Raw genomic sequence first — 27,311 nt, forward strand, 5'->3', positions numbered from 1 at the left:
AATACAGCTTGAACATCTGGATGTTCTTAGTTCATACAGTGCTGAGGCAAGCTTGAAGGATTTTGAGGATTACCTTGCTAGCATGTGAAATGAGCAAAATTGTGTGATAGTTTGTATGTTTTTTGGCACTGTCCTTCTTTGGAATTGGAATGAAAACTGACCTTTTCCAGTCCTGTGGCCACTGCTGTTTTCCAAATTTGCTGGCATATTGAGTGCAGCACTTTCACAGCATCATCTTTTAGGATTTGAAATAGCTCAACTGGAATTCCATCACCTCCACTAGCCTTGTTCATAGTAATGCTTCCTAAGGCCCACTTGACTTCACATTCCAGGATGTCTGGCTCACACCATGGTGGTTATGTGGGTCATTAAGTCCTTTTTTATATAGTTCTTCTGTGTATCCTTTTTTTTAATTTAAATTTATTTATTTTAATTAGAGGCTAATTACTTTACAATATTGTATTTGTTCTGCCACACATCTTGCCACCTCTTCTTAATATCTTCTGCTTCTGTTAGGTCCATACCATTTCTGTCCTTTATCGTGCCCATCCTTTCATGAAATATTCCCTTGGTATCTCCAATTTCCTGAAGCAATTTCTAGTTTTTCCCGTTTCTGTTGTTTTCCTCTATTTCATTGTTCACGTAAGAAGGTTTTCTTCTCTCTCCTTGCTGTACTTTGGAACTCTGCCTTCAGTTAGGTATATCTTTCCATTTCTCCTCTGCCTTTCACTTCTTTTCTCAGCTATTTGTAAGCCCTCCTCAAACAACCATTTTACCTTTTTGCATTTCTTTTTCTTTGGAGTGGTTTTTGTCACTGCCTCCTGTACAGTGTTATAAACCTCTATCCATAGTTCTTCAGGCACTCTGTCTACCAGATCTAATCCCTTGCATCTATTCATCACCTCTACTGAATTATCATAAGAAATTTGATTTAGGTCATACCTGAATGGTCTAGTAGTTTTCCCTACTTTGTTCAACTTAAGCAAGAATTTTGCAATAAGGAATTGATGATCTCAGCCACAATTATCTCCAGGTCTTGTTTTTGCTAACTGTATAGACCTTCTCCATCTTCAGCTGCAAAAAATATAATTAATCTGATTTCAGTATTGACCATCTGGTGATGATGTCTCTTGTGTTGTTGGAAGAGGTGTTTGCTATGACCAGTGCTTTCTCTGGGCAAAACTCCTTTAGCCTTTGTCGTGCTTCATTTTGTACTACAAGGCCAAATTTGCCTGTTACTCCCGGTATCTCTTGACTTCCAGCTTTTGCGTTCTAGTCCCCTATGATGAAAAAGACATATTTTTTGGTGTTAGTTCTAGAATGTCTTGTAGGTCTTCACAGAACCATTCAACTTTTTTTTCAACATTAGTGGTTGCTACATAGACTTGGATCACTGTGGTATTGAATGGTTTGCCTTGGAAATGAACCAAGTTCATTCTGTCATTTTTGAGACTGCACCCAAGTACTGCATTTCAGACTCTTTTGTTGACTATGAGGGCTACTCCATTTCTTCTAATAGCTTCTTGCCCACAGTAGCAGATATAATGGTCATCTGAATTAAATTCACCCCCTCCTGCCCATTTTAGTTCACTGATTCCTAAAATGTCAATGTTCACATCCCCTGCTCGACCACAGCCAGTTTACCTTGATTCCTATGCAGTGTTGTTCTTTATAACATCGGACTTTACTTTCACCACCAGACACATCCACAACCGAGCATCATTTCCATTTTGACCCTGCCTCTCCGTTCTTTCTGGAGCTATTTCTCTGCTCTTCCCCTCTAGCATATTGGACACCTACTGACCTGGTGGGCTCATCTCCTGGTGTCATATCCTCTTGCCTTTTCATACTGTTCATACTGTTTCATACCGTTCTTGAGGCAAGAATGCTGGAGTGGTTCACCATTCCTTTTTCTAGTGGACCACATTCTGTCAGAACTCTCCACCATGACCTGTCTGCCTTGAGTGGTCCTGCATGGCATGGCTCATAGCTTCACTGAGTTACACAAGGCTCTGATTCATGTGATCATTTTGGATAACTTTCTGTGATTGTAGTTTTCATTCTGTAGGCTGTGGGATTGTAGTTCTTGCTTCTTCTGTCTGCCCTCTGATGGATGAGGATAAGAGGCTTGCACAAGCTTTGTGATGGGAGGGATTGGCTGTGGCTGTGGGGAAAACTGGGTCTTGCTCTGGTAGGCAGGGCCATGCTCAGTAAACCTTTAATCCAATTTTCTGCTATTGGGTAGAGCTGTGCGCCCTCCTTGTTAGTTGTTTGGCCTGAGGTGACCTCCAAAAGGACTTGTGCCAACACGCACCTCCCAGGACTGCTGCTGCCAGTGCCCCTGTCCCCACATCAGGCCACTGCTGACCCATGCCTCCGCAGGAGACCCCCAAACACTCGCAGGCAGGTCTGGCTCAGTCTCCTGTGGGGTCACTGCTCCTTCCCTGGGTCTTGCTGTGCACAGGGTTTATTTGTACCCTCCAAGAGTCTCCATTTCCCCAGTCCTGTGGAAGTCTTACAATCAAATCCCACTGTCCTTCAAAGTCGGATTCCCAGGGGATTCCCAGTCCCTTTGCCAAATCCACAGGTTGGGAAGTCTGATGTGGGGCCCAGAACCTTCACAACAGTGGGAGAACTTCTGTGGTATTATCGTTCTCCAGTTTATGGGTCGCCCACCTGGCAGGTACAGGATTTGATTTTAATGTGATCGCACCCTCCTACTGTCTCGTTGCAGTTTTTCCTTTGTCCCTGGACATGGCGTATCTTTTTTCGGTGGGTTTCAACATTCTCCTGTCAAAGGTTTGTTCAGCAGCTACTTGCAATTTAGGTGTTCTTGCAGGAGACATCTTTACACATAAAAGAGCAGGAAGGTAGAGCCATCTAGTACATAATGAACTGAAATCTGAGTCTTTTATGCTCCAACTCAAGAGTCATTTCAGAGACCACATTAAGAGGTGGACTTACAGAAGAGGTAGTCTCGTTTTGTCAAGTAATATGGAAGGAGTTGTCAGTGGAGATGGACAGTGTCCATTACAGACTTTCTTACAACAAAAAAAAATGAAAAGGCATTCTAGAGAAAACCAGAAATCCTATATCTAGAGTTCAGGTAGAATCAAGCCAGGGGCTAGCCAGATGCGGAGGGTTCCGCCAGATGGTCTTGTTCAAGCCAATTTCAGTGAACAAATTTCCTCAGCGGGTATCTTTCTTCAGATGCCATCTCAAAGACACCATCAGGTTTCTGACACTGTTTGTGACCACAAACAAGGTATTTAACCTTTGGCTTCTTACTTTTATTGAGTTATATTACAGGAATTTTGAGAAAGAATAATGCAGCATATTAAGATGTTGATGATGTTGTGGTCATCTTTCCATTCTCTCTAGCACAGGGAGGAACAAGGATGTTTGATTTGACTCGGCAGAAATACATGCAGTGATTTTGTTTAAGACAGCATTAAAATTGGTTTAAAAATCCTGGGTGAATAGCAACAGGTGATATGGAATTTTTTCTCAGAAATCATCCCCAAAGAAAGAAAGGGCACTCACACTGCCTATTTTTTTAACTTTTTAATTTTATTTTAGTTGAAACTTTCTACTTTTCCTTCTCAGCTTTGACCTCGTAGCCATCGGTGGTATCTCTGTTGTCTTAATCTTTGACCGATCACCTTTTCTACCTGAGAAGAGGACACTGTGGTTGCCTTGGAACCAGTTCATTGTGGTGGAGAAAGTAACCATGCAGAGAGTTATGTCGGACCCACCATCCTGCGATATCTCCAACTTTATCAGCCCAAACCCTATTGTGCTTCCCTCACCACTCACATCATTTGGAGGATCCTGTCCAGAGAGGGGAACTATTGTTCCTGAGCTGCAGGTGGGTACATGGACCTTGACATTACAAAAGTACAGTAAGTCTCCAACATATGAATCTTCAACTTGCAACCTTCCAAAGAGACGAACGTGTTCACATAAGTTAGTTCACATGTCTGGCATATATTGTCACATCCTTTACAAGTTGTTGTGCTTTTGTGTAGTGTACTGTAAGATTTAAAACTTTTTTAACTTTTAAATTGCATTTTAAAATTTATTTTTAATTGGAGGATCATTGCTTTACAATGTTGTGTTGGTTTCTGCCATATATCAACATGAATCAGCCATAGGTATACATATGTCCCCTCCCTCTTGAACCTCCCATAAAATGTTTTATTTTTTGTATTTTTATATATTATTTGTGTGAAAAATATAAACCTATTACATTATAGTACTATATAGTCGATTACATTAGTTGGGTACCTACACTAACTTTGCTGGACTTAGGAACAAATTGGACTTATGAATACACTCTCAGAACAGAACTCATTTGTATGTAGGGGACTTGCTGTATCCATGGGGTGGTCAACAGTCGATAATGACTAGCTTCCTTTTCCTGGTACTCCTGCCAGCCCTGTAATGTGCTTGCCCTTCATTTTTCAAGAGAAGCTTTCAAATGTAATCTCTCTGGCACACATTTGCAAGGTGACTGGCCAGGGCTATAATGCTCCATCTCTGGCCATGGAACAAAGCAAGATGAACTAGCTATCATGAGGATTAGAACCCAAACCTTGACCTGATGAGCACTGTGCTCGAAAGAACAAAGCTCACTGGCTCCATGGTGATAACAGTATAATCAATGAGGTGGGACCATTTATGGTTCTGAAATTAAACTCCTTAAATCTAGTTTTCTTCCACTGTCTAGTTTATGTCTGTTGTCATTGTTCTTAGAAGTCATGACAACTCCTCTTGTTTAGCTATGTTTTAGTAAAGGTAGTTGTCAAGTCTACACATTTTATCTGAAACTTTTGCTTTTTATATGTTCAAGCTTTATAGTCAGAGAGGACATATTTTTGAAGCCTCATATTTTAGGACTCCTAAGCATTTTTCTTTATTGAGCATTCAGTATTTTCATTTCAATTCTAAGTCATTCAAACAAACACAGTACAATTTTCTCACTATATTATAGAAGCAGTTTAATGATAGTTTAATGTTAATATTATAATGATAGTTTAATGTCCACCAAAATGAACTCATAAATCAGATGCAGAATTCAAGTATACTCAAGAAGAGGTAAACGGACAGTCAAAGATTGAATTGGTTTTTCTTCCCTTACAACATCCCCAACAGCTGTTAGCAAAGCCCTCAGGAAAGGCTGACAAAAAATAATATTCTACACAGAAGAGTCTGAAGAGTTGGCACTCTTGTCGTTTCCATTGTTTTCCTGTGGAAAGGAAGAAAAAAACTATATAGTATTTAATGAGTACCTTGGACTTCTATACCAATCCTTTCACGATGTCATTAGGAAGCATGGGTCTTCCTCAAAAGAAAAGTTTTCCAGCTGCTCTAGGATTGCATGATTCCTTATGGAAATGAAGTACCAAGGTGGTGAGTGTCATGCTATCCTGTTGTGCTTCTGCCACCGTCTAAGAAGACGGAGCCAGTGGACAGCTTTGATATCAAATACCTAATGTAGAGGAAGAAAAATTGGACAAAGAGTAGACAAAAGGGATTTGTGCCCTCAGAAAGAAAGGAATGATCAGAAATCCCCAACAATATGAGATAGCATATGTTTAACAATCAGTTCTACTTTGCACCAGCCTGGGAAAGGAAGCAGGTACAAGGTCCTGAGCTAAAAACGAATAAGGGCACGAAAATATCCACACTATCCATCCATCCGTGCTAAATCACTTCAGTTGCGTCCAACTCTGCAACTCCATGGACTGTAGCCTGCCAGGCTCCACTGTCCATCGGATTCTCCAGGCAAGAATACTGGAGCAGGTTGCCATTTCTTTCTCCAGGGGATCTTCCCAACCCAGGGATCGAACCCATGCCTCCTGCATCTCCTACACCGGCAGCTGGCTTCTCCACCACTAGTGCCACCTGGAAGCCCGTGTCCCCTTCAATGTGTTAAATAGGATGGGCCCTTTGTTCAGCTGTATTTAGAAAGTTGAAAGTCACAGAATACGAGATGCAGTTTCAGTGACCACTTTTGGTTGTTTAATGCCATCTGTGCTAACAAACAATAAATAATAGTAATTAATGAAAGAAGCCAAGTGTTATTTTCACTCTGGGACCTATGTTTGTAAAAGATTTGCAGAGGAGTTCATGGGAGTTATTTGCTTCTCAGTCACAGGTGCCAGCTTGGAAAAGTTTGTTCCCAGTCCTTGGTACACCCAAGACACAGAGAAATGTGTAAGCAAAACTAGATTAAAAAGTGGGCCCTCGGGATCACTGCAAAGCTGCAGAGAAGATAAGTTTGATGGCATTAGGAAAGATTAGTTCTAGGGACACTATAGTCTCTGTCATAAAATATCACTTGCTGGGCCTACTTCCAGAGTCCTTCCTTGTTGAGAGCCTAACCTGAATACGGGCTCCAATAATGGTTTGTGATAGATGACTTCACACACCAAACAAGCTTTTGTGTCTGAATAGATAGAACCCATGCCACTGAAATCCTTGACATTCACAGGGTGATCTCCCAACTCCTACCAAGAAATTTTTGAAACACTGTTGGAAAACCAAATGGTTATGTTCCTAGTCTTTCCTGGCAGGGGAAAAAAAAAAGGAGAACTGTCCACAGGATAGGCTGGATGTCTTGTCCTCATGCAGATTTGGTGCAAAATGTAAAACCTGTGTTCATGTAGCCTCACAAAGATTCTAGAATGAATGCCTTATATCCATAATCCATTTAACCCTTTGGCATGCTTCTAGGACAAAAGCAGGCAGTGTCCTTGTCTCCCTGTGCACTGAAAAGGGCCAATTTGACTTTCTTTCTTCCAGGTTGTACAGGAGGAGATCCTCATTCCTTCCAGTTTTGTGAGGCTGAGTTACCTCAGCAGCCGCACCCCCGGATACAAAACCTTATTACGGATCCTTCTAACACATTCAACCATTCCTGTGGGGATGATAAAAGTACACCTCACAGTAGCTGTGGAAGGGCGACTCACACAGAAGTGGTTTCCTGCTGCAGTTAATCTTGTCTACACGTTTGCTTGGAACAAGACCGACATCTATGGACAGAAGGTTTGGGGCCTGGCAGAGGCTTTGGGTATGTTGAAATTATTCTCTGTAGATAGCAGTGTTGTGTTCATAAAACAGAAAGTACTATCTGCCTGTTAATTTGTATTTAGAATAATTATGGGTTTTCTTCTGTTTGAAGGATCTAAGGCACTTTTTCATTTAAACACTCCCTTTGGGCCTGTTGAGAGTTTCCTTTTGACACATTTTTGCTTCAAAATGATTTTAGTTCTCCTTTCCTGATGGCTGCATACCAATGGAATCACACGATATCTGACTTGTAACTGTCTGCAAAGCTGAGTATTGCCTTCTAACTATGACCTTTGAGGGGGCGTTCTTTGGATCATGTTTCTGTATTTGACATTTAGACTACCATTTCCACTTAGAAAATACAAAATTTTAACTCAGAGTATTCTCCATTTACTGTCTTTTATGTCTAGGATGGTTAGACTCCATTAACTTATTACTGTGGTTGGTTAAATAAAAAATCATCCTGCCTTTCTAGTCCTTTTGACTTTAAAACCTAGCATCTTATAGGTTGCAGAGACCTTAAACAGTCCTTTGGATCTGTGGTTTTCAGATACTTAATGCCTTCAGACACACGGCATTTTTAAAAAATGAGACTCAGATTTGTCAACCTTTTATTTTGCCAAGTAGGAGTATTTTTAGAAGGAAAAAAGAAAAAAACCCTGCCATCTACTATTGCCTACCACTACAATAATTTCATAAAGAAGGGATAACTTCCTTAACATAAAAAAGGGAATAGTCTGTCTTAAGAAGTGATACTCAGAGAGACAGACAGATAGGCAGACAGACACCAATGTCTGTTTCTCTTAGTCTGTAAAAGACAGTGAAAACTTCCTAAGAGACCTGGCAGGTCTTGGGAACCACAGCTGGGATCCATTGATTCTTATGCCTTCAGGCAGTAGCTCATGGTAACCACCCTTTGACAGATGAGAAGACTATTTTTAAAATCCAGAGGAGATGTTTTCATATTCTCCCTTGGAAGTGTCTGTCATGGTATGAGTCCCATATAAGTGACCTATATTTCTTAGACTACTGTGTGTCAATTTCCTCTTCCTTTCCAGAGGGAACCAGAGAGAGGAGGAAAAAAGACTGGTGAGTCGTCTTTGCCCAAGAGATCCTCACATATTTAAATAATTAACTCATCTCTGTTGGGCTTTTTTAGAATGCAGGGACCATGGAATGCTTCAGATTTCCTCAGTTAGTGGAGAATTATTGTAAAGACATAGGGGAATATAAAGAAAGAACCAGAAAAGGCATCAGCAGCCTCAAAGGCAAACTTCATCAAATTGCAGGCTTGCTCTGGATACACTGCAGTCCTAGAAGGTCAGCATCTGCTCTATCAAGTGAGCAACAGCTCTTGTCTCCCTGCAGCAAGAGTCCACTGCTTCCCACCATGGTGACCCAGCCATGCTGATGACGGAGCTCATCACTTCTCCTGTGGTACTAACTACCCTCGTTTTCTCTGGGCTCTTGCCAACTCCACAGTCTGGTTTCTTGCTCTGTATTTTCCATTCAGATCCCTCTTAGAATTTCAGGTTTCATCAGCCAGTCTCTACCATTAGGCTAACTACCAGCGAGGTCATTGGCCCGCCTGTGGAGTCCTGCTCAGTCTCTAGTCCAGTGAATGTGATGGTGAAGAAAGTTCTGGAGCCAGACTCCCTCCCTGGATTCAAATCATCCTTCTCTACTTACTAGCTATGCAACATTGGGTAAATTAATCTCCAAATGCAGTTTCTCCATATATTAAATGGTTATTATGAAGAGAATGTTACTCCCAAGTTATTATGATGTGAGGATTAAATGAGGTGAGTGAGTGCTGGTTGCTGGTATGGTTTTGTCAGTTTTGCTATGGTCACCATATTGGAATCACAAGGTATAAAGCATGGCACCTATGCAGGTGTCTGTTGCCTAAGCTTCTCTAATAAGGCGGTTGTTATTATGGGTTTAATAGGTAGGTGCAGGTGGCACTTGTAGTAAAGAACCTGCCTGCCATTGCAGGAGATGTAAGAGACATGAGTTTGATCCCTGGGTCAGGAAGATCCCCTGGAGGTGGGCATGGCAACCCACTCCAGTATTCTCACCTGGGACCATGGCCAGAGGACCCTGGTGGGCTACAGTCCATGGAGTCACAAAGAGTCAGACAACTGAAACAGCTTTACATGCACACACTGTGTTAATTATTCTCCTTTTGCCTTCCCTCACATACACATACACACACACACACACACACACACACACACACACACACACACACAGAGTCTCTTCTCTGCCCTTTTCTGTGCTTTGAAAGACTGCCTTCTGTGGATCCCATTGTCTGGATTCCTTTACTCTCTGGCTTCCCTTTTGCTTTGGTCAGTGGATGGCACCATCAAGAGCCAGCAGAGTGGAAGGAGGAAGTGGTCAGGGCATCCTTCTTCCTGCTTCACTGCACTGCCGGGCAATGACTGCACTGGAAGATGGCAGCTCCTGTTGAGGAGCCCCTCCTCCAAATCCCCACGCTCTCTCCGGATCACTCCCTCCCTTAACCCCTCTCTGCAAGCCCAGACAGCTTCCCATTGTTGCCAGTCCCTGGGTAGGTCACGATCCTTGTTAATTCCCTTCACCCTGCTCACACCTCTGTAAACAGCCCCTTCATTCAACTCTTTGAACACTTCTGAGTGTGATATCTGACTCCAGCTGGGACCCTGGCTGATGCATACTCAAAGCCTCATATTCCCCTCTCCAGGATGTGATCCTAAAGCCTTTTATTCACCTCCTGCATGCGTGCTAAGTCGCTCCAGTCATGTCTGACTCTTTGTGACCTTATGAACTGTAGCCCACCAGGCTCCTTGTCCGTGAGATTCCCCAGGTGAGAATACTGCAGTGGGCTGCCATGCCCTCCTCCAGGGGATCTTTCTGACCCTGGGACTGAACCCAGGTCTCCCACATTGGCAGGCAGATTCTTTACCACTAGTGCCACCTGGGAAGCCCCTTTGCTTCACTAGAATAATCTTAAATTCCTCTAACTTTTCTCCATAGGGCTTTGTTTTCCAATTCTTTATGACTTTTCTCGCAACCCTTGCCAGGTTGTTAGATTTGAGGGTTTTTGTTTTGTTATGTTTTACTTTTTTCTTAAGTTATAATGCAGCAATTTATCCAGTACTCTGATGAAGAACTGAACAAGACAGTACCTAGCAGAAATTCCTTGCTAGGGTTCACATAAATGTAGCTCAGCCTGACTTTTTAAAAAAATAACAGCTTTATCAACATATAATTCACATACCATAAAGTTTACTCATTTAAAGCGTGCAATTCAGTGGGTGTTAGTATTATCACAAGTTTGTACAACCATCACCAACATCTAATTCCAGAACATTTTCAACAGCACATCACAAAGTAGCCCTAAACACATTAGCAGTCACTCTCTACTTCTCCATCCCCTGCAGACCCTGGCAACCACCAGTCTCCTTTCTGACTCTATGAATTTACCTATTCTGGATATTTCAAACAGACACAGTCATACAGTATGTGGTCTTTTGTATCTGGCTTCTTTCAGTTGACGTGTTTCCAAAGTTCATCCACGTCATAATGGGTGTTAGACCTTCGTTCCTTTTTATGACTGAATACTGTTCCATTGAATGGATAGACCACATTTTGTTTGTCCAGTCATCGACTGGTTGACATGTGGGTTGTTTCCACCTTTTGACTATTGTGAATAATGCTGCTATTAACATTTTTATACAAATATTGGTGTGAATACCTATTTTCAATTCTTTTGGGAATATACCTAGGAGTGGAATTGTTAGGTCATATGGTAATTCTGTTTGACTTGTTGAGGAGCCATCAAATTGTTTTCCACAGTGACTGCACTGTTTTATCAACCTCACTTTATGTATAAAAATGTATTGTACCCCTTCCTTTTAAATACTCCCAGTGTTGAAGATTATCCTCCTTGTTATAGTTAAGCACTCTTAATGACTTAGTTTCTCATATATCCATGGAGATATATGGCTTCCCTGGTGGGTCCGACTGTAAAGAATCCACCTGCAATCCAGAAGACCCAGGTTCAATCCCTGGGTGAGGGAGATACCCTGGAGAAGGGAATAACTACCCACTCCAGTATTCTTGTCTGGGAAATCCTATGGACAGAGGGGCCTGGCAGGCTACAGTTCATGGGGTCGCAGAGTTGGACACAACTGAGCATTGAATAAACAACTAAATCACAAAGAGAAGCAACAGTGTTCTAGTATACACACCAGTGCTATAGGATTCATCCCTATTGTTTTCCTATGGATGTTGATTTACTTCCTATTTCTACAATTTTGTTTCTGGTCAAAACTTGCTCCAGCATTCTGACTGCAAAAATGGCCTTAATTAAAATGTTGAGATATATATTGTTGGTTCCTTTTAAAAGCTAATAACAGTAATAAAAGCAAGAGACAATTGACCCACTCAGAAATATCCAAGGGAGAGGGAAAAATGTTCCTCGTGGTGTTTTGTTTTGTTTTGTTTTTAATATAAATTTATTTATTTTAATTGGAGGCTAATTACTTTACAATATTGTATTGATTTTTCCATACATTTATGTGCACTTAAGGGACATATTTTTTTTTTTTTTTTAGAGTGGAGAAAGAAAATTGGCAAGGATCCCAAGGGAAACAGCCAAAATAATTGCAAGTGTGGTACCTAAGATGGAATATGGATTGTTTACCTTGTAGGAAATGTTCCTGATAACTTAATCATAGTTAAAAGGATTTTATTTACTACCTCGTCTCCATTTCCATCTCCACAGAGACTAAGGGAATCTTCCTGACAGTAGTAAAGCATTAGGACGAGTGGTAGAATGAAGCTGGAGAATCAACTTCTCTGAAAATGGATTGTGAACACCTTAAGAATATAACAGGCAATAAATAGTTCAGGTGATAAATGGATAGAGCAAAGGGATCAAGTATGTTACCATTGTGTCCATACCTTAATAGATACGATTGAATCTAAGCAAAGAAGAAAACACTTAGCTGTATTCCTGGCCATATCTTATCATCACTTAACTGATGTGAGAAGAAACAGAGTAAATTTTGCGCCAGATAGTAATAATGGTGCTATATATGACACTTCTCAGATTTGCTTCAATTTCAGAAGTCTTAGTATAGCCTTTTGGTAGGTGGAATAATAGCCATCACCTCCCAAAGATGTAAATAAATTATGTTACATGGCAAAAGATAATTAAGGTTACAGATGGCATTAGAGTTGCCAAGCAGCTGACCTTGAGATGGAATAACTATCCTGAATTGTCCCGGTTGATCCATTGTTATCACAGAGGTCCTTGAAAGTGGAAGACGGAGGCAGAAGGGGAGGTCAGAGTTAGAGGGGAATATAAGTATAACTGTAGAAGGAACGCACAGCAAGATGCAGTCTTGCTTGCTTGGAGGATGAAAGAAGAGAGCCAAGGACCAAGGAATGTAGGTTGCCTCTAGAAGCTGGAAAAGGCAAGGAAATAGATCTCCCCTAGAGACTTCAGAAGGAATTCATCCCACTGAGCCCTTGAATTTAGCTCAATGAGATCTTTTCAGACTTCTGACCTCCTTATCTGTAAGATGAGAAATCTGTCCTGTTTTAAGCCTTTCAGTTTGTCCGGATATCTTCCAACAGCACTAGGAAACAAACCTTGACCACTATTCTTACAGTCCCAGTTTCAGCTGGAATTTTTATTAAAACTATGGCTTGAAAGGTCTCCCGCTCTTCTTCCTTCCCATGCCTGTTAAATGTGAACCTGTCCCCCGCAACCCCCGTGTCTGGGTGATGGAGAAAGAAGTCAGATGTAAACAAGCTGAGTCTGAAATGATGGTGAATACCTAAGTTGAAATGCCCACTAAGTGTGAAATGTAGGACTCTTTCCCATATGGTTCAGCTGTGGGAAATTGATGTGATCTCTAAGGGCTCAAGTGTCACAAAAGAAGAATAGATTGTTCAGAGACAGGCAAAAGGAGAAAAGGAGAACCTGAGATCCTAAGGTAGCCCACCAGTTTTTATAATAAAACAGATTTTGCAATGAGAGGGATAATACCAGAGTGAATAAATTACCAACGGAGGCTGTGTGAACTAATTCCTTGGAGAAGTATCAATGGCAGCTGATAAGATTGATTAATCCAAGCACAATATTGATCAAGTGGAAGAAGAGGAAAATCACCCCCAGGGTTGCAGTACAAAAACCACAATCACTAGTTCATCCAGCTTAAAGATTTAAAGATTTTGTTGTCTGATACACAGACAAGACTCCCCTGCTAAAAACTCCATGTGAGCATTTGAAATAATTTGGCCTTAGTACTTTATTCTCTGGCTCTAAAAAGGTATGATGTCTGAAAATCATTGTATATTATTTTGTTTCTTTCCCAACTCTGCTCCTTGCAAAACAGTGTTAAAAAGAATCATTATTTTTAAGTTCACAGTGCTGTTGAAATTCTAGAGACAGCTTATTTAATGTGACAAACTGGCTTGTTCAGGGGCTCTGATCTGCATCCATTATATAAATTTTGTCAAAATAATTCCCTGTGTCTGCATACATTATCAATATATAATAATGCATCCTGCCTGGTCTTCATTTTAATTAAATTAAATTGCAGTGGTTAGGAGTCCTGGAAGTTCAGGAAATCAGCCATCCACCTTTAGTAGCACTGCTATAAACAATTCTACTTTTCTTCAAGGTTATTGGCAACAACAATTGCGTAATTATTTAGTACAGTAGTTTGGCAAGAAAGAGTGGTGTTTCAGGAAGAACTAGACTTCTTAAAGGTTCATGACACAAAGGAGTCTGTCTAAATTGTGTTAGAAGAAACAAGGGAACATTAATGGTAATAGGTGCTAAGCTACGGTTGCTTTGTGCACACAAAACATCCCTGAGAACGATGCTTTAGTGTTCATAAATTTCCCTTCAGTAAAGCCTAAGCAAGCTGGGCAGCCACAAAAATAGCATCCACTGAATATTTTAATAGTAAATGGGTAGTGCTTTACAATTTGCAAAGGACTTTCACATACATTTTCTCATTTTAATCCTTAGAACATTCCTGCCTGGTAGGCATGGCACGATGAATGGGATCTTCATTTTACAGAGTGGAAAAGCGAGGTTCAGAAAGAGCAAGTGACTTGCCAAAAGACCTTTCCCAAGCAGGGATTCAAACTTGGATCTCACCATCCTGAGTTCTGTATGCCTTTCACTGCTGCCTGTCTTCACTAAAGGGACCAATCCACCTTACCCAATTCAACGCCCCAGTGGCTTTCTGTCCAAGAAGCTAGCAGAGATAATAATCTTTCATCATTTCTCTCCACTTATAAATTTGTAATCATTAACTGAGAGCAGGGCTGTTTTATGCATTCAGCTTTTCAGTCGCAGCACCAAGGATATGAGTTCTTCAAGGACCTACAAAAATCTTTGCAACCTGAAAAATAAATTTATTGACACCAAAATGTGCAAAGAAAACCAGAAAATCAACATTAACAAATTGTTTAAATAAATGTCTGCTAAATGGAGCATTATGTCAGCTTGTCAACTCCAAGTCAATTTTCACATTTAAATATGAAGTGTGTTTAATGTTGGATATGAGTTGTAGGTTGTATACATTTTAATATCTCTGAGAAAATGTGAGATATGCCCTCCAAAGAGTACCTAGAGCTTACTAGGGTCTTTAATTGATGCTCCAGTAAGCACGTTGTCTGTGTCCATTTCAAACTGCTGGTCACACTCAATAGTAGATTACAAAATCTGTTTGGTGAGTCAACCAGTATTTTTTTAGTGGAATAAAATGGAATGGAATGGAATAGAATAGAGTAGAAAATATCAGTGTAAAACTATTAAGAGAGTACTGTTTCAGAAAACTGTTTCACTTATACCTGCCCATATATGCATGTATCTTTCCATGTGTGTGTTGGGTCACAATGAAATGACTTTCAACCGTAAGAATTTGAAAGCCATTGGTAAGGTAATATAGTCAAGAGATAGAGATGTGAAAATGATTTGCCAAACCATATGATTTATTTCTTAAGTCAGCATTCATGACTATTCAGGCCTCCCAGCCCCCTCTTCCAACCCATCTCAGGGCATTACAACCATATCTCTTTAAGATTAGGTGACCATATATATAATTTATCATTCAATCCAAGATACTCTTGAGAGTGAAAAGGGGTGCTGTTAACAATAGCATGACTGGACACTGTTTTTGGCCAACCAGGATATATGATACTTCTACTTCAAGGTTATCTCTAGTTTCCAATCCTTATATCTTAAATTCAGGACAGATAAAAGCTTATCTATTTAAAGGACTTCTGAATCATGGGTCTTTCCCTTAATCGCATAGCATGATCCAGTGTGGAGGTAAAAGCACTTGCTAAGTGAGTAACTGGGTTTGAGCTCTGGCTTGCCATCTGCCACTTAGTCAGATGACCTTAGACTAGTCACTTCACCTTTCTGGGTCTATTGTCTCATCTATCAAACTGGAGTAAATATATCTTCCTCATGAGTTTTTGGGAGTCTTCAAATTAGGTCACATACACAAAAATGTGTTTAACTGTTCAGTGTTATGCAAATGTGAGATGATATTATTTTAGGAGGCGACGAATGAAAGTTCCAAAAGGTAGGTAACCCTTCAGGCTATGGGCTCTCTGACGTGATGAATGATCACTGTATCTGCAGCGCTTAGCAAATCACCTGCCTGGCACATAGAGCTGCTCTGTGCAGGTCTGCTGACTCATTAAATAACCAGCCCCTTTAGAATAACCAGTCCATTTTCAAGGTGAATTCATTTCCTAAACCCTCCTCCCAAAGAAAAATGCCTAAATACTGCTAGAAGATAGGAATCTTTTTTTTTTTTTCTCTTGTCCTGGGCAAGGGGTGAGGTAGTGGGGGAGGGGAAGGGTTGCTCTTCGTTTGGTTTTGATGCACTAGCCAGACCACAGCTACCCTGACCTTCTTTCAGTCTTGCAGAGATACCAAGCCTCTCCGTCTTGCCCATATGCCAGTCTCTGCCTAGAATGTTCTTCCCTGTACTTCATGAGATAAAGCCCTTCTATATGAAGAGGCTTTCCTTTGCCTTCCCTTTCCAAAACTTAAACTTCTGTTGCACCAGTTCATAGTACCCTGCACTTCCATACAAGTTATCACAATGTGTGTGTGTGTGTGTGTGTGTGTGTGTGTGTGTGTGTTATCTTATTTCATATTTGTTCCTCTCACCGGATTGTAAGCAATGTGAGCTCTGCTGAGGGGTGTGTTATCTTGTTCTGTCTTGTTCATTCTCACATCCCCAGGGCCTGACAACAGGAAAGTGAAAGTGTTAGTCGCTCAGTTGTATCCAGCTCTTTTGCGACCCCATGGACTGTAGTGCACCAGACTGCTCTGTCCGTGGGATTTCCCCAGGCAAGAATACTGGAGTGGGTTGCCGTTCTCTTCAGTGGATCTTCCTGACCCAGGGCTCAAGCCCAGGTGTCCCACATTGCAGGCAGATTCTTTACCCTCTGAGTCACTAGGGAAGCCCTGACGACAGGAGGTACTCATCAAATATTGCATATTTGTTGAATGACTGAACAAACATGCATAAGGACAGAGGCTAAGGTGGGGCCCTTAGCCTGACCTATTTAATGGAATGGTGGGCCCACCAAGGGAGAGGAGGGCAGTACCCAGGTCTACAAAGGCACTTGAAAATGTGCCTGTGAGCTAGTGCATCACGCTGCCACCTGTGGCACACATGTCACCCAGGTTCCAGGTTGGCTTTTTTGCAGCTAGGCTTGGAAAAGGCAGTCAGAAAAAAAAAATCATAAGATAAGGTGTCAACGCACATGACCTCTTGGCCTAAGTGTTGTGTGGCTGCCTCACTCCTGGATTCTTCTTACCTTTTCTACCTGTTCTTTCTCTTCATTCAACTACTATGTCACTTTTAGCACTAGCATGTTTAAACTGGTAAGATACAGATCCTAAGTAAAATATTACCAAATCAAATCCAATGACTCATTAAAAAGATAGCACATCATAACCAAGTACTGTAGAGTGTGTTTTAGGACCTCAAAGATGGTTCAATGTTAGGAAATATATTGCTCTAGTTTATCACCTCAATAGATTAAGAGAGAAAACTATGTGAATATCTCCGTAAGTGCTGAAAAGGCACTTGGTAAAAATTCATCACCTGATTCTGACACTCTTAGTAAGCCAGGAATAATAGATAAACAAAGCATTTCAGGCCACTGGGCAGTGTGTCAAATCGGGGAGCCTCTGGGGTCATCCTAGCCTATGAGAACTCACTAGAGAATGGGAAAAAGGAGAAGTCATGCCGGGAGCAGGCACCCGATCTCAGTAGTAGCATTTTATCTGCACAGTCTTTGCCTCTTGTAGCTATGGCCTTCTCTTGGTTTGTTCGGTCTCTTATCTTCCATTGTTGTGGTTTTACATGAATCTACTGTTTTGAAAGAATGAGATATATTTCTGGTTCTATTTAATGGTTTCTTTCAGATAAGAAGGTTTTGATCTCATTGTTAGTTACCTTTTAAATGTGATCACATTATTTTTATATATTCCTTGAGTTCATGAAGGAAACATAAATTTCTCACACCATCAGACTACCTTTAATTATATATTGCCCTCATAAATGCAACCATTATGAATTCTGAAGCCTTAGCCCAAAGCTGTTGAAAATCATCTGCTTAATCTTGTCATATTTTGCACATCAGCTTCATTGCGTGGCATCTTTACCTTGGCTATTTAATGTCAATCTCCCATCCCAGCCCTTATACGTGAAGGTCTCCATCACTAAATTGGGTGTCAGGGCACTGTGGCCCTTCACCTTCTTGTAGTCCCCACATTATACTAATGCTACTGCTCTGATAAATAGAATGAGATTCAGTGACTATTTTTCTAATGTCAAATGGCTTTGAGGGAGCAAGCTTCAGTCTTTCTTTATAAGCCAGTAGAATAAAGTCTTCTTTAGAAGCCACTGTAATATTTGCACGATGACTAACAGTGAAGTCAGAGCTGCAAATCCTATGACCAGAGGACAGAGTCCTCTACAAAAGTAGCAAGTCCTGTCTTGACAGTCAGTGACTCTTGGTGGAGGAAAATCCCATTTTATATCCCATTTATATAAATCCCCCAAATTTATATCTCTGTGTCGAGGTGAGGGAGAGAATAAAGGAAGACAGAAATCCAGACGGAATTAAGGGTATCACAAGAGAGGCAGTCACTTGGTTCAGAGAAAGTATTCAGCCATATGAATGGCTCTTTCTCCACTGCCTTCCCAATAAGTCCACTCCATCATGGGACCACTGTACCAGCCCCAGGGAAGTATAGTCCCCCCTCCATCCCCATGTATCTCCACTCACAGCCAGGCTAGTCTGTCCTCTACAGGTCCTCTGAAATGTTGATGGATAATTATCCTTTCCTTCCCAGTATACACTATTCTTCCTGACCCCCATTCCGGAATGCCAGAGGCTGAATGCGTGGCCTCCACCCAGCTGTGCTGATGATCAGATGTGATAGGCACCAGGCCGCCGGGGAGACGGTAGTGGGTCCAGTCTGCTTATTTAACTAAGACTCAGCTGTCACAGCACCAGGCGGAGCTGGTGTCAGGGCTCAGCATTTTTGGTGCCAGCCCTGAGTAGCCCTTTTCCCCCCACATTTCATTATATGAAAAAGAAAAGGCGTTCAGTGCATTACAGTCTGCTTTCATGAGAGGAAGTCTACAACTGGTTGCTACTGCCTTTGCCAGTTCCTTGTGCATTTAGCCAGCAGCTCAACTCCATGGGGTGATTCGTCTGCCTTCTCATACATGGATTGCAAGTTCCAGGATTCTGTTCAAGTGGGCTGCTGTCAGAAAGAAACCTTGCCTTGTTACTCTGAGCAAGGAGCCACATACGAAAATATCCCAACACGCAGCCATTCTCATTAAAGTCAGTTGGAATTTTGGACAAGTCTTCAGTATAAATTATAACTTTATTAGCTCATAGAGCTTTCTCGAGAGAAAGTAAATCTAATACAAATTAGAAGGAACTTATTAAGTGGCTGCCTTGTTGCTATTTGCTATGACAAGGGAGAAAAGTAATATAATTGTGGGGTGTGCAGCCAGTGCACTTTTTTGTTGTGGGCTAGAGAGCAATTCAGATAGGAGGAGGTGAAGAGGATGTCTCATTACCATTGTGCTGAGGATACTTAATAGAAGCATTTCCTGCCACAGAGTTGGGAGGATCTTTAACTGTTACGGAGATGGGAAAATCAGACTCCAAACCACCATCAGAGGTCACCAGGGCACACTACTTATTTGCAAAACTTGCACAATCACCTTCCGGAGAAGAGATTTTAGGGGCACACACCAGGCTTAAAATATACAAAAGGCAGATCCTGACAGTGGTAGGGAAGGAGATGATGGCCCGGAGCTTGTAATTATTATTATGATTATTTATTAATCAAGACTTTTCAGTGTTGGCAAGAGAAGCAGAAACCATGTTATTCTTCATACCAACATGGCCTGATTTTTCCAACAAGATATAGGGGTTTGATTCCCCAACTTGAACTGATGAAATACAATCTTGAAAGAATACACTTTAGAATCATAGAGTGAAATGCTAAAGGGGGACTTTAAGAACTTTAAGAACTGTCTAGTATAGAGACTTCCTTCATGGTCCAATAGTTAAGACTCCACACTCCCACTGCAGCGGGTATAGGTTCAATCCCTGGTCAAGGAATTAAGATACCACATGACATGTGGCATGGCCCCCCCCCCAAAAAAGAAAAAGAATTGTCTAGTACAGTAGTCTTTGATCTGATATCTTTATTTAGATTTCAGGAGGTCAGTGAACCCCCTAGAATTATATACAAAATTGTGTGTCCATATGCATTTTTCTAGGAGAACGATCCATAACTTGTATCACATTCATAACAAAAGGTTCCCTGATTCAAAAGGATCTAAGAACCACCAATTCTAGTCCATCCTCTCCCCCTGTCCTTTGTTACAAATGAAGAACAGAGTTGGAGAATCATATGCCTGCGACCATACAGCTCGTTAATCACAGACCCAGGAACTGAAGTGTTTTCTGACTCTTAGGCCTAACATCAGCTCTTTCCACTAGAGTTGGTTTAGCAAAGCACTGGGGCCATGATAAGATATTAAGGAGATTGTAGACAGCAATGATTTGTGCCACATGTGTAACCTGAACTAGATTACCTGTGAGATCCTTTGCATCACTGAAATTCTGTTTCTATCCATCTTCATACAGAACACCATTGACACAGATGATCCCAAACTAATTTCCTCTTAGAAATCATTTCCATTTTATCATTAGTCTTTCCTGCTCCCCATTGATCTCCCTTGCTAATAGAGCTTGGTTAGGGCTAATACTGAAATGAGTTTGCATTCCAAGAATCCTTACCAGCTGATGGCAGGGTAGAAGGGCATCCCCATCAGGACTAGCTACATAATTTGCAGGGCCCAGTGTTAAAGAAAAATACCCAGCCCTTTGTTTAAAATAGATTAAGGATTTCAAGACAGTGATAGCAGAGCATTAAGCCAAGGGTGGGGCCCTGCTAAGCAGAGGCTCCTGTGTGACTGCACAGGTCACACAGCCATGAAGATGGTCCTGATCCCTGCTAAAGCTTCGATGGAGCAGAGATGAAGAGAAGTCAGTCTGTGGTTTACAATGGCCACACATGACCCCCAAAGTTAGCGAGTGTGTATTCACAATCATAAGGGGTTGGCTTATCTATGTTTGTGCTTGCACACACACGTGCTTGCCTGCTGTTGCTCAGTCAGATCCAACTATTTTGTGACCACCAACTCCTCTGTCCATGGGATTTTCCAGGCAAGAATACTGGAGTGGATTGCCATTTCCTTCTTCAGGGGATCTTCCTGTCCCATATATCATCTCCTGCATTGTCAGGCAGATTCTTTACCACTGAGCCACCTAGGAAGCCCTTGCGCACACACACACACATGCACACGTAGATCAGTTGGATTAAAATTAGCTCTTTTCACCTAATGTCAAAATCCAAAACTCGTCTGCTTGAATTTTTCCACCTAGAACCTATTGTGCTGGCATTGTTTTAGTGCATATTTTAATTACCAGTTTTCATAGCCAGACAACCAAAGAATAAATGTGTTCTCCAGGGGCGTCTGAAGAGTCAGGTAGAGTCAGGTACTCAAAAGCAATGGCAGACAACCAGCTAGGGATATTTTAAGCTGCCAGAAAAGGGGGAAGGAGCTTCGAAGTATGCACTGTAATGAGCTGATAGTCTCAGGCTTAGAACATTATGAGGACACAAAGCATTTTAAACTCAAGAATCAGAACTCTGGGGTTCCAACAGGTAAGCAGGTTTGCCAACTGAGAAGATGCCTGGGTCTTGGTCTACTCGAGTTCTGCATGTTTCAGTAGAGCAAAGACACCCACGCTGGGCCATTCTGCACTTCACATTTTAGCCGCATACTGGGGTTCCCAGCTTAATGTACAACATCTGTGTTTCAGAAGGGTTGAAGCCAAATGTTGAGTGATGTCCCATTGGTTAGAAACCAAAATCTAACATGCACAAAGTGGAATTTACACTTGAATGGCTTATAACACTCTAAGCAAACTCAGACTTCTCAGCAAACTAAAGGCCAGTTAGCATGGAAGAAAATATAAATGGGTGAATTGATTTTTATTAGTCTCATGTGTAGTGAGGTGTTGTATAAGTGACCCAATACTCCAATGCCCACTTCCTAAGTGTATTTTATACTCCAGAGAGATTAGAAAAAACTTTCCCTGCACTTCTACTACAAAGGTAAAGAAAGAAATGGTATCACCACAGCTTAAGACTCCAGAGGGCTTATTTCTTCAGTTTTACGACACAGCCTTTTACCCAAAACATACCTAATGACAGCCTCAGTGAGTCACTCATTCATGTATGTATCCAATATGCACTGATTGGTCATTTTTGGATGCCCAGGGCTTCCAAAAGTAAAAGGTAGTTGTTGTTGCTTAGTTACTAAGTGGTGTGTGTTTGGCTCTTTGCGACCCCATGGACTGTAGCCCGCCAGGCTCCTCTGTCCATGCGATTTCCCCAGGCAAGAATACTGGAATAGCTGGCCATTTTCTTTTATTAGTGGTCAAATTTCAACCCACCTCAGAATTCAATAGCAAATGTGGTATCCAGAGAATTATCAACTAGTGCCAAAAAAGAAGCAAGTCTTTTTAAACATTCTAAAGCATTATTAACTCTTTGTTTGCAGTGTCTGTGGGATATGAATACGAAGTGTGTCCAGACTTTATTCTCTGGGAGAAAAGGACAGTTATCTTACAAGGTTTCGAGATGGATGCTTCTAACCTAGGCGGCTGGTCGCTGAATAAGCATCATATTTTGAATCCTCAAAGTGGTAAGCACATGTTACAATATTCATTAATATTGTTTTCCTAATGCTATATACATATGTATATGTAATATTTACTGCAGAAAATTTGGAAAAGTACAAGGAAAAAATTATAACTTCACCACCTAGAGATGACCACATTATATTTCTTTTCAAATGCAATCATCTGATTTCAGATTAGTGCTAGTCAAGTGAGACCTCTTCACAAAGTTAAATGAAACTGGGTTTTCAGAATCATCTATCATTACTGCTCTGGCCTAAATGATTAACCAGTTTATCCAACCTTGTAGCCAACTTTTAACAACTGGAATAATAATTGCCATATTTCGTGTGATCTAAAACATCATTGATTATAAGTATGTGTGTGCTTAGTCGCTCAGTCATGTCTGACTCTTGCAACCCCATAGACTGTAGCCTGCCAGGCTCCTCTATCTGTGGGATTCTCCAGGCAAGAATACTGGAGTGGGGTGCCATTTCCTTCTCCAGGGGATCTTCCCCACCCAGGGATTGAACCCGGGTCTCCTGCATTGCAGACAGACTCTTTACTGACTGAGCTACAAGGAAAGCCCACGATTATAAGTATACCATTATTTTATGGAAAATACTGCCAGTTAAACAATGACACACATTGTTTGCAAGATACATGCTTACTCCAGAGATGTTAAAATGGGAAGTCTCTTAGAATTAATGAATCATATGTGTCGTACAGTTTTCAACAGGCTTTAGTGAACTCTGTCCCATTTTAAACACAACAACCCTGCAGTGTGGCCTTATCCTCATTTAGAGGGTCAGGAATCCAAGGCTGAGTCACATGACTTTCCCCCAGGGCTCACAGTAAGTGGCCAGAGCCATGTACTCTCTCTACACCAGTTTTTTTTTTTTTTTAATCCATATAAATGTCAGTATATTCAGTAAGAAGCAAGGTATAGAGTAAAGGGATAGCAATGGATAGTGGTGAAAGAGGTAGGAGGAACACAGAGAAGAAGAGAAAGAATCTGGGGAAAGAGTACAGCTCTGGACTTCACTTAGTTTTAAGCCTCCTGAGTCCTGGACTTAGGAAAACCAGGTCAAGCAGTGAAAATCCATACATGCTCATCTTCAGTCTTTGCCTTCTTTGGACCACATTCCCTGCTGTCACTGTCACCTCGTTTGTAATTTCGATGTTAAATCAGAAGAGACCACAGGTGGCCCTTAGCCCATGCTTCTCTCAGACAAACTGATTTTGCTCCCCTGGTTATAAAGGCTTCATCCAAGTTCCTTCACCTCCTTTTGCTGGGAAACCTATCATTGGTGTTTCCACCCAGCATCATTTGAACATCTGCTGGTAAGTTTTCATTGTGAAATCATATTCCTTTTCATCTAAAGAGGCAGATTCTGAGCAGCCTTTAGTAGGATGTTGTTTTGTTGGAGACGCGAACGTACTGAGACAACTATATGCTTCCATCCTTGTATCTATCTGACCTTTGGGAAACAGCTAGCTAAGGCAGGGTTCCAACAGCTAGCTAAGGCAGGGTTCTCTTGTAAGGCCATGAACTGACTAAGGCGAAGAGATCCATTTTATAACCACACCTCTGGTCTTATTCATGTGCACTGTAGTTGAATCAGCCAAGCCAACCAGCCCCACAGGCTGGGAACTTTTGATCACCTAAGCTAACCAGGTTTGCTTCAACCATAGCCTGAGACCACTTACCAGAGTTCCAGTGTAGGACCCCGGAAGGTGAAGGAATCCACTGCCATATGCCTCCCATTACATGTCCTTCCCCTCTTTCAAGGAAGACTGTGAATTCCCCTTCCAACTGTTTGTTTGTTTAAGAGCAAAGATTCAGGCACAGATATAAAATGTCAACCCTTTTTCTGTTGTCAAAAGGAGAATCACAGTTTCAAAAGTATAAAAATAAAAGGGCAGATGCCAGTTATTAAATTATTAGGTTTTTTGTTTTGATTTGAAAGAGTTTGACATTTTAAGCAGCCGTTTCTTTTCCACTCACTTTTATTGGCTGGTATGGATTGTCTCTTTCAAATGCCTGTCATTGACATTAAACACAAAGTGGGAATGACCTCAATCGAGCCAGTCCCCAGCTGTGTGCTCCCAGTCCTATATTCTCTTACCATTGGAGGCTGAAAAATTCAGAACAGATGGAAGCCATTCAGAAAGTTGGCTTTGGGGGACCCCTGATTTCCACAAATGTGTTCTTTCCACCTCTAATCCACCAGTAATTCATGTTTAAGGTAATAGGTATCAAGTTACTTCTGAGAATCTTTTTCACAGCTTTATTGAAGTATAACTTATACACCATAAAATTCACCCATTTTAAGTGTACACTTCAATAATTTTTAGTAAAGTGTGGAGTTCTGCAACTGTCACCACCACAGAGTTTTAGAATATTTTTATCACTCCAAAAGATCCCTGGTACTCACCCCAGCCCCACTAAATCTACTTTGTCTGTTTCTGAGAATTTTATCCTGAGAAAGAAACCTTACTTAAGACAGACTTATTTAAAGGAAGATTTGTTCATTTTATCCAGGGCTCCCCAACCTCCAGGATCTAATGCCTGATAATCTGAGGTGGAGCTGATGTCATAATAATAGAAATAAAGTTGCACAATAAATATAATGCGCTTGAATCATCCTGAAACCATTCCCCCTCTCCCCCCAGTCCCTGGAAAAATTGTCCTCCATGAAACCGGTCCCTGGTGCTGAAAAGAGTGAGTTGATATTATCTTTATCAGCTCATTTGTAGGCACACAATACGGTGTGCCCACACACACATAGGACAGGTCATGCCTGCCAGGAAACAGGGCTGAAGCCAGCACTGCCACTGCCTTTCAGCCTGCCCTTGGACACCAGCACCTCTCTTGGGACATTTTGGGAGTCTAAATCCTACCCACAAAGGCAGTTTTAGAAGCAGGAATGATGAGTGTGAAGGAGCAGCTTTGAGAGGACCAATTAGAAAGCAACGCAGTCTCCCCGGGCAGGGCAGGCAGTCTTTTCTGACTGATTAAGGCCAGAGCCTAACTCTTTAGGCACCCTGCTTTTTTGATCTGAGACAGATAGCAGATTAGAAACAAGAATCTATCTTCCCCCAATTTCTTCTCACTGGTTAAAAAGACACCTGTAATTAAATTGGATGTCTGCTGCCATTCAATTCTGCAGTTTTTCTTTGCCTCCAAAATCATTATGCAGCGGGTAGTTTCTAGCAGGCAGTGTTTTCAGACCATTTGTCATTTCAGTTACAGCACTTGTATTTACCTGACAATTAGCCATTGGTTGTGGAGCATTGTTTCCAAATATTATGTCTGATATATCAAAATGGTTCTTATTTTCACTGAGATTAACAAAGGAAACCAACTGGGAACTTGCGTTTTTCAGTATTATTCCTTCAAAATACATCTTATTAGTGATTGCAGAGAGTACATATTTATTTCTTGTAAGATAAATCAGTTCTTTAAAATTATGCCAGTTGAGTATTTAAAATTATTAGAAAAAAACTATCCAGGGTTCTAATTGGGTAATTGGGTGTAGTCATCTGTCTGAAATAGATCAAGAATTTCCTTTAACGTAACCTCCAAGATAAGCCAGTAGTTTTTTGGCAAATGGTTTTACTGGGAGGGAAAGTAAATTTCCATTGATCACATTGGCATGTCTCCCAGTTTGTGTTTATATGCTCTCAATCAAGTCCTAAGAGAAATATTTATTGTGTCCCTTGTTGTTCATAAGCCTGAAAAATGGTTTCTTCTTTGAAATCAGTATAAAGCACCACCCGCTGGCTTCCAAGGGGAATTTTATTTCAAACTTATTTATAAGCTTCAAAAGAAGTTCTGAGCAAGGTAACAGGAGGATATGAGTCGTGTGTTTAGAAGTATGCTTAAATTATTATACAACAGACTTGACTTTTTGGCAGAGAAAAGGAAAACTTGAGGGAGAAAATATGCCACAGGCCGCCAGCCAGTGGGGTTTCTTTGTTAACTGTAAACAAGACACCCAATCCTTAGCAGGAAGTTGGCCTTCTATAAATAATGTGTGTAGTCTCTGGATCATTTGATTCTGTTTTCAAAATGAGCATGTGTGGCAGAATAAACTGGAAAGGAGGCAGCAGTAATTGATCAAGATTCCAGGAACATAAACAAAATATTTTCAAAGCAACCTTTTGCAGAAGAATTGGTGTTAAATCATTGTTGCTAGATGGTATGCCCCGGTTCTATGTAATGGAAGGTTAAACAGATTCTTGAAACAACAAAAACACCCTTCAAAATGATCTATTTTTCCAGGGCAATACAAAAGGGGTTTGCCCATTTTTGTTTTGATTGCTTCAGCTTTAAACAGGAATGGTAATTTCAGTACACGGGCACTTTAGTACCTTGCATGAAAGCAAGACATCAATTGTTGAGATGTAATCAGAAAGTACATTGCCTTATGTTTTATTTCCTTTAATCATTCTTCTTCTTTGATGGAGTACTGGGCTTTCTAATAGAAAAGAGGAGTTTTAGAATTGCAGGCTTAGAAGAATGGTTTAGAATAGCCATCTTCAGTTTTTAAATTGCCAGGAGCCTGGTAATAACATGTCATTTTGAAGGTAATTGTTAACTATATCATTATATTGATATAAAAAAATGGATATCTATCTGTGAAAATAGATGTTAATAGCAAATCTGGTATTTCCAAGCCAATAATTGGAAATATTTTTGAATGATATACCCTGTAGTGCATTGCTGGAATACTGACATGCTAAACAGTTGGTTTCCTCATTTATTGAAGAACATATCATAGTCTCATTGGTAGGATATTCAGTGAGCGACCATCAGGAGATTTCTTTTCAATGATGTTGTGCAACTATCATGCCAGTTCTCATTCACTTTCTCCCAATTCATTTAAATTGTGATATTGATCACACTG

The 27,311-nt window shown here is 41.0% G+C and overlaps 1 protein-coding gene across 1 annotated transcript in view; it reads left to right on the forward strand.

The window, feature by feature from the left end:
* Positions 1–27,311, forward strand: part of TENM1 (teneurin transmembrane protein 1) — a 629,447-nt gene that overhangs the window by 481,264 nt on the left and 120,872 nt on the right. Inside the window, exons 17-19 of the mRNA XM_052662865.1 lie at positions 3,607–3,868; positions 6,808–7,075; positions 22,281–22,424. Coding sequence (XP_052518825.1) covers positions 3,607–3,868; positions 6,808–7,075; positions 22,281–22,424 — 674 coding nt within the window. The remainder of the gene's footprint in view (positions 1–3,606; positions 3,869–6,807; positions 7,076–22,280; positions 22,425–27,311) is intronic.

This window comes from Budorcas taxicolor, chromosome X, assembly GCF_023091745.1.
Source record: "Budorcas taxicolor isolate Tak-1 chromosome X, Takin1.1, whole genome shotgun sequence".
Classification (NCBI taxonomy): Eukaryota; Metazoa; Chordata; class Mammalia; order Artiodactyla; family Bovidae; genus Budorcas; species Budorcas taxicolor.